Genomic DNA, 20,598 nt, shown 5'->3' on the forward strand with positions numbered 1-20,598 from the left:
AGTAGAGTATGTGTAGAGGAAATAACATTAGTGGGGTTGAAGGGAACGTTTGAAAATACAGAAAGCCAGTGTACTCGCCAGATACCAACCAGGATGCCGGTGAGGAGCTGAATCGGAGAAAGCCAAGACCGATGAAGGCCCCAGCGAGGTATCACCAAGAAGAAGATAGCGTCGAAAATCATTGTGCGGTGTACAGGTAAAAGAACACAGTCTTGGATAACACTCTGCCAGACGTGCCACTTGGTGGGGCAGTCCAGTAGAAAATGTTCTTGAGTGTCGAGAGCAGTTGTGCAGATTCCGCATTCAGAAGAGAAACGGTCGGGCAGAATCCGATGTAAATTGGCATGACAGGAGATTTTGTGATGGAGAACACGCCACCAGATGGTCCGTGCGAGGGGTAGAATACGGGCACGCCAAAAGGATTTCCATTGTTGCGGTGAGAACGAAGGATAGTTTGTATCAGCAATCGCAGACTGAATGTCGGGCAATTGGCGTTGTAGCCGAAATGCTTGGGTACTACAAGAGGCCAAGGGCGTATCGTTGATAGCGAAGCGATCGTAGAAAGGTGTGAGATCAACGGACCCCAAATACGATCCAGCATCGGAAAGAACTGGGACACCAGGTAAAAGCGCGCGGTAAAGAAACAAAGTAATGAGTGCCTTGCCAGAGTCCAGAGCACGGAAAAGGTGAGAAATTGAATTACGACCCGTTGTGATCTCATCGTGGGTACGTCGACGAAGCCGGTTAAGCGAGCAGTCAAATAGGTACGCGTCAGAGACACGCAAGGTAGCAAGAACCTTCTTCGGTGTAAAGGAACCAGGTGTAGATTCTTGTATGACAAAGGACAGAGGCAGACAAAGACACGTGGCCAATGACGGATCAGACTTCAATTCACCAGGAACGAGCGAGTCGATGGCACCAAAAAGAGGCGATAGGGTCGGAAAAGACCGGAATGCTGGCGAGCGCAGTGGCGGGAAAAGGAAGGGAAGTAGTGGATCAATACAATTTGAGAGAGAATTCAATAGATAAGAGAGAAAAGAGGAAAGAGAAGAAATGGTAGATTGTTGACCAAGAATATGAGAAACCCATCTGATTTGCAATGCCTGTTGTTGGATATTTGAATCTAATATGCCTAAACCACCTATAGATTTGGGAAGAGTGAGTATAGAATAACGAACAGGGGGAAATAAGCGATGCATCATGAATTTGGTCACCAAACTGCGTATTCGGTTGTGACATGATTGTGGAACAGGGGTCACACGCAGGCATGCCAAAGTTTTGAGAGCACCAGGGCGTTAACGACAGTAGCACGGCCTTGGACTGACAAGCCGCGTTGCAAGTGGATGTCACAAGCAATCTTTATCTTGGAAAGTAAGCCGTCAAGGAAAGCCATTAGTTGTGCAGTAGTAGAGGCCAGTGGATATCCAAGATACACAATGGCGGACAAAGACCGATAATCATGCCATGCCCGTATACCCGCAGTTGCCAAAAGTATCTGCCAAGCAGGTTGCGCAGCCCCGGATAAGGAAATGGCTTCGGTTTTGTGGTAATTGATGCGAGCGTTCGAAGCACGACTGTAAACAGCGAGAGAGTCTTGTAGACGGCGAAAATCTTCTGGGCCATTCAAGAAGAAAAGCGCGTCGTCGGCGTATGCCAAGACTTTAACTGGTGGAGGGCAAGCAGTAGGGAGCGTCCCCATTGGTTGGCCAAGAGTGAAACCCAAGAAAGACGGATCGGCCAAAACTGTTCGCAGTAACGGATCAAACGCCAAATTAAACAGAATTGGGAGAGAGGATCGCCTTGTCTTAAGCCCCGACCTTGGGAGATAGAGTCGCTGAGATAGCCATTAACAAAGACAGAGATGGAGGTACTAAAAAAGAGAGTGCAAAGTGAAAGAACCAGTGACATGGGGAGGCCGATGTGCAAAAGAAGAAGGCGAAGATAGGTAGGATGGACCCGATCATAAGCCTTTTCTTGATCTAGCAACAAGCCAACCCTAGGAAGACGGTGATATCGTGCATATTCCATGACAAGGCGAGCAGTGAAACCGTTTTCCGCAATGAACTTACCAGGAAGAAAACCGGATTGAGCAGATGATATAACAGGCCTTACCGCTGGAATAAGACGAGAGTTGAGCAGGCGAGAATAGACTTTGGAATCTGTGTTACTCAAGCTGATGGGACGCTAGTTTTCAAGGCGAGAGAGATCATTCCGCTTGGGAAGTAAACAGAGGCGAGTCTCGGACCAAGACAATGGGAAAACTCCGGCGAAAAGTGCATCATTATATACAGCAACAGCAATGGATCCAGCAATATCATGATCGAAGAGAACCTTCAGAATGGGATACGGGAGTCCATCACTACCAGGACTACTGGCATGGGGAACCCGGCGTGCACCCAAGCGAATGTCTTCCAGAGTGAACGGCGCCATGAGGTGAGATTGTATGTGGGGGTCGTTGAGCGTAGCACATGGTACCACGCGCAATAACTGCTGAATGGCATCATGATCAATGGGTTCCGGAGAGTAGAGCTTGTGATAATAATGGCGAGCAGCATCAGTCATGGAAGTAGGATCTTGGCAAAGGGAGTCGGTAGCAGGATGGCGCAAGTGCGGAATGGTGCGTTGAGCTTGACGAACAGCGATGGTCCGCTTAAGGTAGCCCGCCGACCTTTCTCCATGCTCGCGCCACTTGAGGCCAGTACGAAGGGCGTCAGTTTCTGCTTGATCGTTTTGCGCAGCTGCTATTTCGGCCTCCAAAGAGATCAAATACGGGTCAGATCGAGCAGACGTAGCGGCTGTCGTCTTGAGCACCTTTCGTCGTTCTTTTTGAAGAGCCCAAAGGCGGCGGTTGTGGTATGCTCGTTGGTCCTTGTTAAACTTCCTTGCAACTCGGCCAGTCTCCTTCTTGACTAGATCCCATTGTGCTTGTACGGAGCACCCCTCCGAAAAGGAGGCACATAATTTGTCCAGAGCTTGGTACAAAGCATGTCGGAAAAGAGGGTTTGAAGCAAGAGACGGGTGACACCGCCACATGCCAGGACCAACTGGTGCCTTACCAAGGCGAAGCTGGGCGGTAAGTAAGTGATGATCTGTCCAAAGTGGGTTAATAAAATCAATGACAGGGGATGACGAAAAGGAACGGAAGTCCGAAGACATAAAAATATAATCAATGCAAGACCGGGAGGAGTTACGTAAAAATGTGGGTGAAGGACAATGGCTGGGAGGGGTGATACAGTCATGCCAATAGGCGAGTAAATGTGCCTGCCAAATAGCCGGAACACCGCGAGGGGAACGGCTTAAAACTTGGTAATTAAAATCACCAAGAAGAACGCTACGTTCAATCACTCGTGAAGAGAAAATAGGTAAAAGGGCAAGGGATTCAAAGAAAGGTTGACGTGCAGATGCACGAGCAGGTGCATATATAACGAAAATGTTGAAAGGGGCAGATTCAAAAGATGAGTGAGAGGCAGTAACGTGCAAGAAGCGACCGTCAAGCTCCCAGGAAACAAGTGAAAAGGTAACGGATGAATTAAGAGAAACGAGTCCAACATGGTTGGACCAGAAAGAAGAGGTAGATTGAAATTGCATGTTGAAGCGAGATTGAATATCAGGGTCCTCGGCATGAGTTTCCTGTAAGGCTAAAATATCAAGTGCTTGAGATCGAAGAAAGCGAATAAAATGTTTACTGTTATCAGGCTCGTTTGTCTTGGGTAGACCTCGACAGTTGAGCGTACCTATTTTGATATTGATGTCTTTCATTGATTATATTTTGGATTCGGTTTGGATTGGCGAGTGCTGCAGCGTTCACCCTTGTCGTTGGTGGTGAGCCCAAATAGGGCAACGGCAGCGCCAGTGGCAGATTGTAACAACGAGTGATTGGGTGGTGGAGCAGGAGTACAGTCCTCCGTGTCCTTGTCTATTGTAGTATTGTTATCCTCCAAGGGAATGACCCCGTTGGAGACAGGAGACGAATCCTGATTAGATGTGTTTGCATAGAAGTCATTACTGTTACCGGTAGGGGAAGGAGGGCCCGGTATAGAGGGTCCCGATTCTTTGGGTAGCGGCGAAGAAATCGCGGAGTTCACGGGAGAAGGCGACTCAGTAAGGCCGCCCGAGCCGTTATCAACCTCCATATCCTCTGCGGTCAAACGAGGAGAGTTGTGTGCAGACGAATAGTCGGTCGCGCTTGCCTGATCATCATGCGGAGGCGAAGGAATGCTAGTTACCAGGGAAACACCAAGAGCTCCTGCGGGCAGGCCTGGCACGCCAGAGTAACCAATATCACCAAGCGTCTGAGAGGCGGCAACAGGTGCGGGCAAAGACGGGAAAGCGGGCTGTGTGCGTTGCGGACAAGACGACTGAGTATGACCATAGATTCCGCAACGGGAGCAGCCTTGAACATGTCGAGACTTGGCTTTAGGGCAGTGTTCCTTTTCATGAGTGTCGCCACGGCAAATGCGACAGTAAGGTGGAGAGCCATCCCAAAAAGCGCAGACGAAATGATCGTCGAAATCAGGGAATGGCAACGTGTGTGTGAACAATGGCTGATCAGAGTGTGTAACATCCATAGAAACACATCCTTGGCCCATGAAAAAACCGTGTTGGGCAGATCGGAAAAGACTGATGTCGAGAATCTTGCTGTATGGTCCAAGCATAGTTTGGATAGAGCTACTAAGCATTGTTTCAGTGACGTGAGGCAGATCGTACAGGTTCACTGTCAGAAAACCCGAGCCTTTGCGGATTGCAGGAGTACCAAAGATGGCATGATTATTGATCTTTAGGCCATGTGTCTCCAGTTCACGACGTTGTTCATCGGTCGCGGGAGTGATTTCCACAACAACGCGACGATCTTTGAAGCGCATTTCAACGCCCAAGGGAGCAGTGTTTGGGAATTGAGCAGCAATAGCATCAAGAATGATCATACGGTCAAGTGTAACCGATGTCGTCTCAAAAAATAGACTTGGGTTGACAGATGGAAAATACGTGTTGGTGCGTGTGTGTGGCCCAGTGATATTGGGCAAAGAGCACGTCGAGTAGATGGAATGTCTGACACTTTTGATGACAGGTTTGGTGGATTTTGGACGGGCTGATGCACTGTGGGACTTGTGCGCAGATGATGATGATGGATTGTTGGGTTTTAGACGTTTATTGCGACTCATAGGCGGAAGAGATGAATGTCGGACACAAAACCGCCCATTCCCCTGAAAGTTTCAAACTCAATATTTCAGAGCCACAGTGTGTGCTTTTAAGCAGCACTGTTTATCAACAATCAGTACATCATAATCATCAAGAAAAGGCATAGTTCGAAATGCCTTTGAATAGAACTGAGAAGCGTCCAAATAGTACCTGACATCAGACACTTGACAAAAAAAACAGAACTGAAGGAAAAGAAAGCAACAAAGTAATGATGAGACGTGGTGCCATGCACTTATCGTTAATAATTTGTATATGTCTTTTCTTGATGATTATGATGTACTGATTGTTGCTGCAATAGAGCACACGCTGTGGCTCCTGAAATCTTTGAGTTTGAAACTTTCAGGGTAATCTTTGATAAAACGGGGTGACGTGAGGGGTTTTTTTCCGAAAGTGCAGTACACCACAAAGAAAAGCTTTTCACTGCTTTCTTCTCACCCACACTTGCACCAGCTTTCTCTCTCTCTCTCTCTCATAAACATGTCCACCACAACCAACAACATCGACGTCTCCGGTGCTTACTTCTCGACCTGGCCTTCTCCCGTGCCCCGCCCAGGAAAATTACCTAGGAGGAACGTCAGCGCGAGGCCTGGCGCCAGTACAAAGCCATGGCGAAGGAGCTCGCAGAAGGAGCTCAGGAAGCCCAGGCCAAGAGGGCATACTTTGATCGGGTCAAGGCCCAGAAAGCATACACTTGGACTGGCGCCCACCAACCCCGCCCGAAGCCTGGTCAAGCCTTCCACCACTGCCGCAAGCACCAGAAGGGGTGGAACAAGTCGCGCCCCATCGACTGCCGGTTCGCCACTCTGGACGAGAGTACGGGCGCCATCCGTTTTGACAGCAATGCAGCGATGGCAGAGCGCGAGCGCGTCCACAACACGTATATGCAGCTTAGTGCTGCATATGCCTGGGACAAGGACGGCGTTTCCTGGCCGGACATCTACAAGAATGAGTTCCCTTTTGCTCAATATGAGTAATAAAAAAATTTAAAAAAATACTACTAGTATCTGTTCATTGTGTATATATGTTTATTTGGTATTGGTGGGAGGTGGGGTGTTATTCTTGGGTATTCTGTATGGAAAAAAAGGGTGGGTGGGATGCTTGAATAGAAAGCAGGTGGTTGTGTGTAAAAAGGTCATGATGGGCGAGGTAAAGGCAGTAGACAGTCAATTTCGTGGTGGCTCATATAAAAAGATGCTTGGTTCTATTTTGCGCCTTTCTCTTTTACTCAAAAAATTACCCAGGTCTACTTTATAACTCTTTGAATCTTGACACTATCCGACAACGTCGCTTAGCACTTTTTGAAGAAGAGGCAATCCGTTTAGGGTATACCCAAGAAAATAGAAACACCACACAATGTAGCTACTCCGCTAGATCATAACTATGTACCTATGCTACGTATCTGTCTAATAAACCTATGTCGGACACGATTAAGCAGGGAAAGAAGCAAAATGACAGTGACAAACCCTTTTTGGATGAGTGACGAAAAGGAAACCGCGGTTACGAAAAGGGAACAGTGGTAACGAAAAGGGAATGGTTGGGAAAATGACAAGCAGTGAACCAAAAGGGAGCAATGACAAGCGGAGTGACGCTTGAAAACGAAAAGGGCAAGAACCGAGCATAGCACAAGAAGTGAAGAAATAAGAACTAGTCGAGTGGAGTAACGCATGAAGACGAAAAGAAAGGGCGCAGCACAAGCAGTAAGGAAAGATAGCATGAGAATATGACAAGAGCTAAACGAAAAGGAGTAAAGCCGCGGTTGTCAAGGCCACTACTGCTTATTGGTAAAGCGAGATTGAGCAAGCGTGAGGAGATGGTGATGAAGAACGTCGAAAGATGAAGCAATGTTGAGTGATAGTGAGCAGCAAAAGACTTTGGAAAAACAACAGTGGTGCCCCTTGCTTTAGGTATTTATAACCTCCTGGGACTCTGAAACAACAGAGCAATGAACCATCGGAAGAAGTGCTTCCCCGCCACTCGAACATTACGCGTCTTTGTCATCTTCACTTGCTACGGCTGCTCTGTCCTTGCCGTCAACAAAACAATGTTTTTACCTGTCACTACCGTCAATCGTGCTGGCTGCCATCTGTGGTGACGCTATCCTGCTCTTGTATATGGAATCAGCAATGCCGGCGCCCATGTTGCTCTGTCACCTGCAATACATACTCTGGTTTTTTTGGCTGTCGTATACGTTGCTCCATCTCACATTTCTCTCACTATCCAAGAGCGCGGACGTGTATATTCTACTCGTTGTACAGCCGAATTCCTTTCCTTGGGTGTCTTAAACTCTGCCGAACGTATTGTGGCTCTACTTGGCGTCTTTGTTTCCAAGGCTCCTTTGCTGGACGGTCTTGTTTCTTGGTTTTCCTGTGCTTACCAACGATGCTGTGCATAGATGCTGCTCTGCCGCTCCAAACGGATGACCTGTTCTCATAGCGTTCCTGTGTATGCTTAAGCTGTATGCCTTCATCCGCCGTTTTGGATTTATCAAGATCAAGGTTGAGACTGTGTTGTTGCCGTGGCTCTCCATGGATGAACTATGCTTTTGTTCGGACACATGCGTTTCCCTCATGGGTCCTACTGTGTTTGCCGAAGTTATGATCTACATGGTAAGTTTTTCTATTTTAAAATCTCCCTTTATATTTGCTAGTTAGAATTGTTTTATTAAAAACCAGAATGTTTAACAGGATGAACGAGTGCATGTAAACGTGCGATCGAATACGGCAGCCATTGTGGGTATTGGCGACGGTGGCAGAGAAATTTGGATGGGCAGGTTATTCTGTTTGTTTATGGAACAGATGCTAGACCGTTGACCGTGTAGCCATATCAAGATGCTGTTGGTGTGATAAGGTACTTTACGTTTTGATATATGTGTATTGCTGGATCAACTTGAGCTATTCTAATTCGAGGCTGTGGTTTATAATGTAGATACTACGTTTTGTATCATTGTTACGTGTGAGGATCCAGGTAAGTGGTCAAAAGTGATTGCTGGGCAGGATCTGTTGTGTTGGGCATACTGGTGGTGGATAAGTGGTGTGGGTATATAATTCGAGTGCCGGTCTTTGTTTGCTGAAGGCAACAGTGTTGGACTAGAAGGATGGAATTCTTAAATAGAGACGATCAATTTTGAAAAGAAAGCATAATGTTTTGAGCGGGTTAGAAGATGTGCTGTGAACGGCAGTTCTTTTGTCGGATTGCTGATACGACGGATTGTGTGAGGGCACTAGTAAAAGAAATAAAAACAGAAGGCTTTCTGTTTTATAACTTGGCTTGATTACCAACGTACATATGGATAACCAAACAACGATGACATCCGAATATGACAAAGACTATACTGAACCATGATGATCGTGCTGTCTTTGAGTGACTGTGCTGCTGAAAAAGAACAGCACAGCTCTGAATATCACGAACGCTCCCAGCCATCCATCGTATTAGCACCTCTGACAACTCAGCATACACTTTTACTGATATCACTGACATCGTGTGCTTCTCACGAATGTTTGCATACAACGATTTATCTGGATGACGATTAGCAGATTATCTCGCCTGCAACGGTATAATATATAGAGTGTTGGCCACGCGTTTTTATCATATCAAAGTAACAAAACTAAGGCGGCAGTTGTACCCACAACACTCGAACACTATAAAAACTCTGACGAACGAATATACAACACACGTTTTACACAATTCCTCAGTGGTCATTCCAATCACTGTCAAACCGGCGTTTTCTGATATCAGCAACGCCATTGCACGTACAGAGGAACTCGTAAGTATATATTCTATGCCAGCCGGTATTTTTTGGGCAGATCTATTTGCACCCCCCCCCTCGTGCATCCCCCCAGTCACTGCCCGGCCCGGATTTTTAATTTGCACACCCCTCCTACCGGAACACCTTTATTATGCAGAGAAGGAGTTATGAAAAAATCATTGCTATTTTTGACGAGTCTTTTTCATTTATAAAGCCCGTACTATTAATCATTCCAAGCAACGACAGGAACATTCAAAGCACTCATCCAGTGATTCCTTTTAAAAAAAAACAGCTCTAAAATAGGCCGTGTGTGGGCGGGTAGGTTATTTTTATGCAACGAGACTAAAAGTCTTAGCAACGATTTCAACTAGAAAGAACAAAAGGAAACTTGTTTTGCTTTCTTTTGCTTTTAATGCTATAGGTGACAAGACTTGAACAAATCTACAAGCATTCAATGCTTTCATCGGGGCTGACAAAGAGATTATCGAAATTTACAATGTAAAGATGGTAAATTACAAAAGAAACCTGATTTTCTGTTTATTTCTTCATGCACTTTGGCTTCTTTGTCGGTACTAAGGCGGTTCCCTTACAGACAAATCAGCATTGTGCTGGATGAAAAATGAATATGACTAGAGTGGTGTGATTTGAAGGCGATTGGCCGTTGTGCGGGTGGGCTTTATATGTTCGCTGGTGCAGTGGACTATGTGTTAAGGAGAGGAGTATATCTTTTATGTGGTCGTCCTTTCTCATTTTTTCTTCTAAAAGTCATCTTAAAACGACGAAGCAAATATCGATGATGAAACTGATGACTGCAACTGGTATTAAATGTCATTACACTCGAAACATTGTGTACACATTAAATACTTTTGACGAACTATGCGAGTGTATCTCTGTTTTCCCTTGGCTATTACCTAGATGGCAAGATGAACTCCAACATTGAACAGACACCATATGGATGGTCCGACATATTCAAGGAACTAAAGAGTCCAGTAGAATGCGCAAGGGGTTACTGTTTTTTGCATACACACACACACACGCTGGCAGTCTACTGCTCATGCTGATAAAAAATGGATTGTAAACAAAAGTTAGAAAAATAATAAAGGAAGTGGTATCATCAGACTATCCATCCTATTCAATGAACTAGTACTTTGCAGCCTCATGGGTTCACCTATTCCTGGTCAATGTATCTATCGGTTTAAACATGTGTATATCGGATTAATTATATGAATATCAAAAAAAGAGAGAGGAAGAAAAGTAAAGGAAGAGAAGAGAGAGAAAAGAAAGAGTGGGCAAGAAGAGACATTGTGCTACTAAACATGATAAGGTCCAGTTAGGTCAACTGGCTTATAATCAGAATGTTCTGCTTCAGATCCAGATGAAAGAGAATGTGCATTTAAGTTTTCTGGAAGGGGAATAACCACATAGATCATGCTTTCGAATGCGTCTTGGAATAAGGGATACCATTGATCACCTCGGATTCTGGCACCACCATCTTTGCGGCCTTTACCTCGAGCATAAGGGTAGCAGGCAGGCCATTCAATCAACGCACCCGGCCTGAGCTGGATGAAAATTATGTGGTTGTGAATATGCTGCATGACGATTGGAGTTGTACGTATTGCTTGGGATGGTTTGCTTAGTAAGGGGCAAAATAACGAGGATTCAGTGCCAAAGAATGCTATAGGCGTGTTGAACGCATCTGAGGCGAGCTGAGCACACTCTGGATAGTAAAACTAATGGTGCGCACTGGGATAAAGAACACTAAGCATTCTTTCAGCGTCGAAACTCTCATAGATACTTTTTGTGCGATTTTTGATAAAGAACTCGCGCATTCCGGCCTTGATATCAATATATCGTTTTTCATCTCCAAGTAAAGTAACAGCTAATGAACGGAAACCACAATTTCCATCTGGCTTCGGATTGTGCACTAAATTCACAGTAGAGCGTGGAATTGCATCGCAGACCATGTCCAGGTTTGGCACAATAGGTGGATCAGCAGACGGAAAAGGTGATGGTAAAGAAGCGGGCAAAAAGGATGACCAAAAAGGTGGCATTGTAAGTTGTTGTTGTTGCTGTTACTGTGGTGGCGGTGGCGGTAGTGGTATGGTAGTGATGTCAGCTTTAGCTTTATGCTTGCCCTCCCTTAGTAAACCTAGTCAGTACTGTATATCTAATAGCAATAGAAGATCAATTACAGCAAGGATTATACTGTTACTAACCAAATATCGGCTGCTTCGCGACCCGCGTTTGTTTTGGCTTTCTTGTTGCTTTCGTTCTGTTGGTGTTCCAAAGCAATAAGATCGCGCTTCGAGCTGCGCTTAGGTTTGCCTTTCGTTGGTCGAGATTTTGGCTGCTTCAGTTGCTTGATGTCTATAAAAAGATCATCGCTGATGGCTTGCATATGACGTAGAAGAGTTGAACGTTGCTTTTGATCAGGTAATCGATGCAACATAGTGGTGATACGCGTGAGCTCAGCCTCGATTTGACTCTCCATGGTGGGAGCAGAATATGATTGCGAAATCGCTAGAATGTTGCTGCTACTGTGGATTGTTTCTTCCTCTACATAAGGTTATCACATCTTAGTATAACACGTAAGAGTGGTATTAGATTATCCATACCTTCAGGAGCTGTCTTTTCAGGATGGAGATGCCAGCGTCTAGGGATAATAATCAAAGGAATTTTTCCTTTAGGTGGTATCATGTGACAACAAGAAATTCCGTAATGAGCTTTGGTTGCACATCGACAATTGTCATTTTTCAACGGATTTGGATATACAAGCTCCTTGCGAATTGCATTAAAGGCGAATTTTGATATATGGCGCTGTAAATCTATGAGCCTTTCCTATTGACTTGGCGGGTTATGAAAGTTTACACCGAAATGTTCGCTGTCCAATTAACGATCCCAACTTAGATTCTGCACAGGCAAAAGCAACACACAGCGAACACGATTAGCAATGAATGTGCGTAGAACAAGATTGTAGGTAAATATCAACTAATATATATATATATATATATATATATATATATATATATGTACCTTTAATCTGTAAAATTCATCGATTTGCTCAAAAGCAACGTATAGGTTACCACTGGCGGACTGTATGGCCTTCTTCATATTGGCGTGCGTTCCTTCAACTCTATTGGTGGTACTATTCCCAAGATGCTTGATGTAACGGTGCATACCGTTACGACGATATCCAACCTGCATGGTTGACGATCGACAACGCATGGTTCAAACGATAGGATGACTTGCGGTCAACCGCATGGTTGAATATGGAGTAATAGGCGTGGATATTCTGGATAGAAGTTATGATGTAGATCAATACTTAGACGATAGCTAGCCCCCTATTACTCGACGTATATATAAAGACGGGATCCTGAGTTATATGGATCCCTATCGTTTTGTCCTTTGATATATCCGAGTCTCACCTTATTCATTGATCCACACTGTCTACCCATTCACATTCACGATTGTAAGTATCTGGGCCGACACTGTTACATCTGATAGCGGAAGCGGTTTTGTAAAACCGTGCTTGACGTTCTGAGCAGAGACTATATCAAGACGTAATGCACACGACTTCTCTTGGTCGCACGATCATCAAGAGTAAATTTTCAAACGAGTCTTCTCTTGATCTCGGACACCACTCGTATCCCGGAGCGAAAATGGCAGAAGACCATCAACTCCGCAATCTAAACCAGACGACTGGCTGTGCTTCGTTCTCGCCGGCCATTGGACGTTCATGCGGTCCGAGTGCCCATGCAGCACATGCTGCAGACGATGCTGCATCCTCAGCGACGGCTACCTCAGGGGCAACCCTCGAGCGTGTAGCAACCACGACCAGCGCAGGTACTGCCGATCAAGGGGCAACCGCGGCGGCGACGACGCCCATTGTCGATCAGGGGCAGCCAGCCGCACCCCTTAGTGCAACCATTGCGACGACAGTCCCTCCCACGAACACCAACATGGCGACGGCCATTGACGCGTTGCAACGCCATGCAGCAACGACGCGCCAGAACTTCGAGGGCATCCGGTCAGACCTCGACGCCATCAATAGTCGTTTTGGTCGCCTGGAGGAGGCCGCCACCAACACAACTGCAGCTGTCGACAATCTGACGGCGCGGTTGGGCACCCTCTCATGCTTTCTCTTTAACAGACGCTACTGCTCATATGGGAGAATTGGAGTTTGCTAGACATATCTTGATCCGACGAAATGGCTTTATTAGTGGGCACAAAGCAAGGATTTTGATTGATAGCAGGGCAACACATGATTTTGTGACGGCTGAGTTCCTGAAACAAACAGGACTCATCTCCGTAACTCAATCAACACCTGGCTCTTTCGTAAAAGTTGCCGATGCACGAACAACCGATTCAACATGCTACTTGGACGCAACAGTAGTAATGGACGACTTTTCAACACCTATTCGCCTTTTTTCGGGAATACGCAGCGACGACCATGACGTTATTTTGGGAAAAAGCTGGCTGTATGACGAAAACCCGGAAATTGACTGGCGTACGAATGACGTTCACCCACGACCACCACCTACACCAAAGGAAATACAATACGTTTCTCATTGTACTGGCAACAAACTCGTTAATGACGTTACTGATGACGGTTTTGTTGTATTATGTGCAGAGAAAATTATGGTGGACGGCGATCGTGTTTTTGTTCCTGGACTTGACGACATATTGGAAAAATACGAAGATGTTTTCCCAGACGACGTTCCCAACGGTCTACCACCTAAGCGCAGTGTCGAACACGCCATACCTTTACTGCCAGACGCCAAAGTACCAGCTCATCGTATGTATCGCCTTTCTACGCATGAGTTGGCTGAGCTCAAGAAAACGCTTGACGACTTGCTGGCTAACGGTTGGATTCGACCGTCGACGTCACCTTACGGTGCTCCTGTCCTGTTCGTCGCAAAAAAGGACAAGACTCTGCGTATGGTGATCGATTATCGGTCCTTGAACAAGACGAGTGTACTATCCAAATGCGCTCTACCAGCGTGCGAAGATCTCATGAACCAGCTTCTTGGGGCGCGCTATTTGAGCAAGCTTGACCTCCGCTCCGGCTATATGCAACTCCGGGTCAAGGACGAGGATACACACAAGACGGCCTTCTTGATGAGATGTGGGCTTTACGAGTACTTAGTAATGCCCTTCGGCCTATCATCGGCGCCCGCTACCTTTATGCATTTAATGTCAGACGTGTTTAGGCCATATCTCGACGTATTCGTGATTCTCTACTTGGACGATGTCTTGATTTACTCCAAGACGGCCGACGATCACGTCAAGCACCTGAAGTTGGTGTTGGAAAAGTTGCGGCACCATAGACTTTACGCGAAGCGGTCGAAATGCCAGTTTGGGATGCGCTCCGTCGAATTTCTTGGCCACATTGTTTCAGGCGACGGCATCAAATGCGACCCACATAAGCTCGACGCAATATCCACCTGGCCACGACCAACGAAAATTGCTCATATCCAGAGCTTTTTAGGCCTGTGTAATTTCTATCGACGCTTTTGTGATGGATATGCTGGCCTCACTGCCCCTCTCAATCGCTTACTGCGTAAGGACGTTCCTTGGGAGTGGGATGATGCTTGTGAAAAATCCATTCAGGAACTCAAGCGACATTTATGTTCCGCGCCGGTGCTTGCAATCCCGGATCCCGACCGCCATTTTTACGTACACACGGACGCTTCATCAACGGTGTCAATTGGTGGTATCCTCTCACAGGAGCAGGACGACGGTTTATTGCATCCGGTTGCTTATGCTTCGAGGACGTTGAAGGGCGCAGAGATGAATTACCCGGTACACGAACAAGAACTTTTGTCAGTGTCGTACTGTTTAGAACAATGGCGACATCATCTGGATGGTCAAAAGTTCACAGTGTTCACGGACAGCCGCGCCATCTCGACGTTACACGCCAACAACAAGAATCTCTCCAAGCGTCAGATCCGCTTGTTGGAAAAGCTGATGGCCTATCAGTTTGACGTGCATCATATTCCTCGAGAACAGAATACTGGTGCAGACGCTCTATCAAAACGACCGCCCAACGCTCCTTCTCACCCCGACGTCTCAATGGAACTTTGTGCTGTGGTCCTCACAGTGAGGGGGGAGACGCTTGGCAAGGAATGCACTCAGCACTACAAGGACGATTCTTTTTGGGCAGACGTTTTGACTCGGCTTCGGACGAACGACGACGACGAAGAGTTCGAACTAGCCGACGGCATCATCTATCGCAAAAAAGATGGACGACGCCAAATCTGTGTGCCGCGCATGCCAACGCTTCTCAACACCCTCTTGCATGACGCACACGACGCACCAATCGCCGGTCATCGCGGCATCGATGCAACGGTCGAACGACTTGGACGAACTTACTACTGGCCACATATGAACAAAACAGTGCGACGTTATATTGCGACGTGTGACATGTGCCAGCGTACCAAGTTACCAAATGCCAAAAAAGCAGGCTTGTTGCAGCCATTGCAACTAGCTTCTGGACGATGGACCTCGATTTCGGTTAATTTTATCACACACTTGCCGAAGACGCTACATAAGTTCGATGCAATTGCCGTTTTTGTGAATCGGTTTTCAAAGCGCGCACATTTTGCTCCATGCAAGACGACTGATACAGCAGAGGATTTTGCTCATCTGTTTTCGCGTGAGATATACCGACAGCACGACTTACCATCAGACGTAGTCTCGGATCGAGATGTCCGCTTTACTTCTAGATTTTGGAAGGCCTTGACGACGATGCTTGGGGTACAAAGAAATTTGTCCAGTAGTCTACACCCAGAATCAGACGGACAGACGGAACGCACGAATCGAACGCTTGAAGATATGCTTTGTCATTACGTTGCATATAATCAATCGGATTGGGACGAATGGCTGCCGGTCCTCGAGCACACCTACAACGACGCCAAGCACGCTTCTACAGGGGTAACACCCTTTTACGCTGACTTGGGACGACAGGTGTCACTCGCTTTGACCACGGGATCTGCCTCCTCCGATGTTGATTCAGCAGACGTTCTCGCTACACGTTTGGAGTCTATCCGTCTTCAAGTCACTGAGGCAATCAAGGAAGCAACGGATCGCCAAGCCAAGTATGCCAATATGAAGCGACGTAATCTGGAATTCGACGTGGATGACGACGTATTAGTCAAGACGACCCACTTGAATCTTGATGTTTATTCCAACGCTCCCGCCAGAAAGTTACTTCCACGGTGGGCGGGTCCTTACAAAATCCTTGAACGTATTGGATCCGTGGCATACAAGCTTGATTTGCCGGCTTCGATCAGGGCTCACAACGTTTTCCATGTGAGCGCCCTCAAGAAATATTTGGAACCTGACGATGTGGGACGCAAGCCAGAACGGCCACCACCAGTGATCACCAATGTTTCTGACGACGAAGACGAATGGGAAGTTGAAGCCATTCTCGACGAGCGCAAGCGACGAAACAAGCTACAATATTTGGTTAAGTGGAAAGGTTATCCCTTACACGAGGCGACGTGGGAACCCGCCGAACACCTTTCCAATGCGCCCGAGGCTCTTCAAGACTTCAAACAATCCAAGGAAGCGACGCCATCAAAAGCTTCGGATACGAATTTACTTCCTCGACGCCGTGGTCGTCCGCCCAAACACAGACGAAACAGGTAACTGTATGTGCAATGGGTTGTGGTGTTAATTTTTTTATAGTTCCTCTGGGTCTATTTCACCACGACGACCACCTTTTGGGATCTCTCGCGACGTTTTAATTTGCGGGGGGAGAACCCTAGACCGGGACGATTTCTATCCAGTCGACGCACAAAACGATCCGTCACTGCTGTAGAAGAGTTCCAGCATACGAACCCACTTGGACGCGCATAAGGACGGTGCATACTACTCGCAGAACGACGCACAGACATTAACGAGCTACAAAGGACGGTGATTGAAACGACGCAAATCAAGAATTACTTTGGACGAGTCGACGGATCGACGGCGAGCACCTGACGTTTTACTTCGAGTTGACCTCTTGAAGTAGATGGGGGAGGATGTAACGGTGCATACCGTTACGACGATATCCAACCTGCATGGTTGACGATCGACAACGCATGGTTCAGACGATAGGATGACTTGCGGTCAACCGCATGGTTGAATATGGAGTAATAGGCGTGGATATTCTAGATAGAAGTTATGATGTAGATCAATACTTAGACGATAGCTAGCCCCTTATTACTCGACGTATATATAAAGACGGGATCCTGAGTTATATGGATCCCTATCGTTTTATCCTTTGATATATCCGAGTCTCACCTTATTCATTGATCCACACTGTCTACCCATTCACGTTCCCGATTGTAAGTATCTGGGCCGACACTGTTACACTTGACATCTGCGAGGTATCGGCCGACTCACTTTTCTTTATTGGAAAGCTTACTGCAAGCGAAAGTATACACATAAGCATAGTGTCCAAGCAAACGATCTCTAATAAGAATCCAATATATAGTTACCTCTCGAGGTATGCTTTCACTTCTTCCGGCTTTTTGGCTTTCCTTGCAGCCTCATTGTACATGCCGATCGCCTTTTGTTCAAAATCCTCATCTGGAACCAACTACTTGTTCTAGAACTTATCATCATATTCGTCAGCCATTAGGTAGTTGATGGCTTTCAGGAGCGCCTCAAAGTCCTCTTTAACTTCAAAAACCTTTTGGAGCTTGACTTGAAAATTGCGTCTGATGTGGTTAGTGCAGAGCAATTTTTTAGAGCTGGGAAAGACATGGTCCAAGGCTTTCATCAACGCGGGTTTGCTGTCGGTCACAAAGACTTTTGGGGACACTAGCTGCTCGGCTGGTCAAACAACTTGCTCAAGCTTTTTGACAAACTAATCGTAGCTGTCATTCGTTTCTTCAGACAGCCATCCATCAGCAATACAGAAAGTTTTCAACTCTGGATAACCAACATTGCCTGTACCGACGAAATTAAAAAAAGGGAGCCAATGTCTGTTTGTCTTGTACATGGCATCCATGATGATGGTTCAAGGGAATTGGCGAGCAAGTAATATTGCTGAATGATGAGCAAAAAAGAGAGAGTGCAAGAACCCATTTCCCCCATCTTGCTTGGACTCCCATTCAACAACGTAGTCCTTGCCCTATAGCTTGCTGATAAGCTTAAACATGGTATGATCAGGATCGTTGTTGAACACCATCTGTCGCATATTCGTGATATCCTTGGGGTCGACAACCGTATTGTTGGCAGCAAGGTATGACACAATTACAGTATTACTGGCGTGCCCTTTGATCATGCTAAAAACAATTTCGTGCTGCTTCCCATCGAGCTGACGAGGCATTGGATACGACGAGAGCTCCTTTGCAATCTCATAATTGTGATCACCATCGTAAAAGGAGACAACGTGCCATTGCTGGCCATGCTCAATGGCCACAGCTTGATCTCAAACTCGCATCCAATTCGCTGAGAGTATTTCTCGCGCCGTTTCTTGCTGTCCTTGCTGTTGGATCGAATGACATCACGTTTGTCGTTCGCCAAGATGGTTTCTACTGTCGTAGTTTTGCCATCGTCATACACCTCTTGATTGGTGGGTTGTCCAAAGTGCTTGCAAACAAGACGGAGGACTCTTTTCTCTCCTGTACGCGTACTTTTCAAGGTACGGAGGGAAACCTTGTTCTTTATCGCCCAGTCGACGCAAGCTTGCTTGGCAGAGTCAAAGTCGTCATAAGTGACTCGAAGTTCTTCAGAAATTGCGCTTGTTGTTTTCGACATTGCGATGGAAATGAGTTGAGACATTAGAGAAATATGCTTGTTTGTTTATGGGAAGTAAAAGAAGCAATTTTTTAAGATACGCTCCAATTTCCATTTTCACTTCCTGAGTACCATGTAGTATTAAAGATGATGCGAAAGACCACGATAACGTACAGGTCAATGTGTCTATGGACTATGTAAATACGGACTATGTATGTAAATAAATATACTGCTATTTAAAGGATTTTGCATTAATGCAATCTCAGTTTCATATGCATTATGTAAGACGTGTCAAATCAAAAGTTTATTTTCTTTTGTTTGTTTAATAATCCTCTTGGCCTCCCTTTCTGTTCTACATCGTTTTTCAGTTCATCATTAGCATATTACTCGCATATTCTGTCCATGCATCTAGGACACTCTTCTTTACTAGCAAGTAGCAGTTGCCAGTGCTATATTTCATTGTGCGTGTGTGTGTCTCCTTTCTGACAATTTACGTTGAAAAGGCAAATGCATACATTTAGTTTATAGCTACTCATTTTATGTTACTTGGTACGATGCTAACGGTTCGTTCTTCAATCTTGTGTTAAATATTGCTTCAATTCGATCTGTGATTGAGGAATGTGGATGAAGTGGTGTGCAAGAATTGGTTCGATGAAGGGGGGGTGTACGAAATGGTTCGGTGGGAGGTGGGGTCCAACTAAAATCCGGGCCGGGCAGTGACTAGTGGGTGCACTCAATTCATTTTCATTGCGCAGCACATCAGCACATCCCCGCCCCATATTTGACTCCACTGTGACAACATGTAGCTTCGTGACTGTGATTGAGCTTTTGCACAAATAGAAAACTGTGCTTGCGACAACACTATTCCCCGTATCTCATAATCTTTTTCTTCATAGGATGCTTGCGTCCGAGTGCTGGTTCATCAGATGGCCTTCCTGGGCTTTACTAGGGAGATGTCCCTCTCACGGGTGGACAGTGCGTTGAAGTTCTTACTTTTTTGTCCTTTTAAAGAATGCGTTCATCCGATGGCCTTCCCGGGCTTTACTGGGGAGATGTCCCTCTCATGGGTGATGCTTCGCTCGGTTTTTCTTGTTGCGGTCACTTGATGGCCTTCCTGGGCTTTACTAGGGAGATGTCCCTCTCAACATGGGTGGCGCTTCGCTCTTTTTTATTATTTCTCCATATAAATGATGTACTGTTGACGGCCATAGAGATCGAACCGCTTACTTGTTCCACACAGAACTCCCATTTTAATAAAGTTCAAACGCAGGAAACAATTTGTTTAAAATTGTAATCTTTGCTGTAGCTGACTACATAGTATCTTATCAATCTAGTACATAACCGCTCTTGTAGTGATCAATAGAAATATCATGTTTTATTATGAGCCACGTACAGATAAGTTTACTAATGTTGGGGTATGATTGAACATTACGTGTCTGGATGGATAACACAAAATATAGATAAGCACTTGGTACGGTTGGCAAATCAAGTATACGAACACGCAAAGCAAGGAGTAATTGTATATGCTGTGTTGCTTCGTCAGATAGTACAAGCAATGATGTCGGATACAGTGTTTTGGTTTCTGGCCGGCACAAGGCTGTGGTTGAATCCATGTTTGGAGTGCTATGAAGCGACAAAACAATACCAAGAATACGTAACAATTGATGAAGATGATTCTCATAGAAAAGGTATAACTACTATATATTATGTAAGATGGGGTGCTATGAATTTTTCATGTAACTAAACGATTGTGTAGGACTCGTGAACGGATGGCTGTTCCTCTTAGTTTGTAAGACAAGGTGCTGACCAACGTGATCCAGCAAACTGCTAAAAAAATTGCTATGCAAACTTTTATGACCGGATTCGTCATTTCCAACAACATTTTAGCATGTATTCTATAGTCCAAATAAAAATCTTTCGACGCTTAC

At 45.8% G+C, this 20,598-nt stretch overlaps 8 protein-coding genes across 8 annotated transcripts; 2 read left to right on the forward strand and 6 right to left on the reverse strand.

The window, feature by feature from the left end:
* Positions 1-2: 2 nt before the first annotated feature.
* Positions 3-452, reverse strand: BDB00DRAFT_750501 (uncharacterized protein; the record flags this gene model as incomplete). Its single annotated transcript, XM_053118607.1, has 1 exon — positions 3-452. A coding segment is annotated over one exon (450 nt), but the record flags the coding sequence as incomplete, so codon positions are not given.
* A 2,344-nt stretch (positions 453-2,796) lies between these two features.
* Positions 2,797-3,588, reverse strand: BDB00DRAFT_772823 (uncharacterized protein; the record flags this gene model as incomplete). The annotated part of the gene is made up of 1 exon (XM_053120065.1): positions 2,797-3,588. A coding segment is annotated over one exon (792 nt), but the record flags the coding sequence as incomplete, so codon positions are not given.
* On the reverse strand, positions 3,589-3,759 carry BDB00DRAFT_772814 (uncharacterized protein; the record flags this gene model as incomplete). The annotated part of the gene is made up of 1 exon (XM_053120064.1): positions 3,589-3,759. A coding segment is annotated over one exon (171 nt), but the record flags the coding sequence as incomplete, so codon positions are not given.
* A 590-nt stretch (positions 3,760-4,349) lies between these two features.
* BDB00DRAFT_772809 (uncharacterized protein) lies at positions 4,350-4,862 on the reverse strand (the record flags this gene model as incomplete). The annotated part of the gene is made up of 1 exon (XM_053120063.1): positions 4,350-4,862. A coding segment is annotated over one exon (513 nt), but the record flags the coding sequence as incomplete, so codon positions are not given.
* Positions 4,863-5,520: 658 nt separating this feature from the next.
* BDB00DRAFT_888678 (uncharacterized protein) lies at positions 5,521-6,170 on the forward strand (the record flags this gene model as incomplete). The annotated part of the gene is made up of 1 exon (XM_053128454.1): positions 5,521-6,170. A coding segment is annotated over exon 1 (497 nt), but the record flags the coding sequence as incomplete, so codon positions are not given.
* Positions 6,171-6,445: 275 nt separating this feature from the next.
* On the reverse strand, positions 6,446-7,109 carry BDB00DRAFT_58131 (uncharacterized protein). Its single transcript, XM_053117935.1, has one exon. The coding sequence runs from the start codon at positions 6,908-6,910 to the stop codon at positions 6,575-6,577; it is 336 nt and encodes a 111-aa protein (XP_052974546.1). The 5' UTR covers positions 6,911-7,109; the 3' UTR covers positions 6,446-6,574.
* Positions 7,110-7,138: 29 nt separating this feature from the next.
* On the forward strand, positions 7,139-8,247 carry BDB00DRAFT_932835 (uncharacterized protein; the record flags this gene model as incomplete). Its single annotated transcript, XM_053129100.1, has 5 exons — positions 7,139-7,265; positions 7,452-7,541; positions 7,630-7,802; positions 7,881-8,040; positions 8,119-8,247. The coding sequence occupies 4 exons, from the start codon at positions 7,139-7,141 to the stop codon at positions 8,004-8,006; spliced, it is 516 nt and encodes a 171-aa protein (XP_052974547.1). The 3' UTR covers positions 8,007-8,040; positions 8,119-8,247.
* Positions 8,248-19,491: 11,244 nt separating this feature from the next.
* On the reverse strand, positions 19,492-20,594 carry BDB00DRAFT_848852 (uncharacterized protein). Its single transcript, XM_053125336.1, has 3 exons — positions 20,427-20,594; positions 20,131-20,358; positions 19,492-19,987 (listed from the first exon to the last, which is right to left on the reverse strand). Exons 1-3 carry the CDS (start codon positions 20,550-20,552, stop codon positions 19,931-19,933), a joined length of 411 nt encoding a protein of 136 aa, XP_052974548.1. The 5' UTR covers positions 20,553-20,594; the 3' UTR covers positions 19,492-19,930.
* Positions 20,595-20,598: the final 4 nt, after the last annotated feature.

Source organism: Zychaea mexicana, assembly GCF_025766255.1.
Source record: "Zychaea mexicana strain RSA 1403 chromosome Unknown BDB00scaffold_112, whole genome shotgun sequence".
In the NCBI taxonomy this organism is placed as follows: domain Eukaryota; kingdom Fungi; phylum Mucoromycota; class Mucoromycetes; order Mucorales; family Lichtheimiaceae; genus Zychaea; species Zychaea mexicana.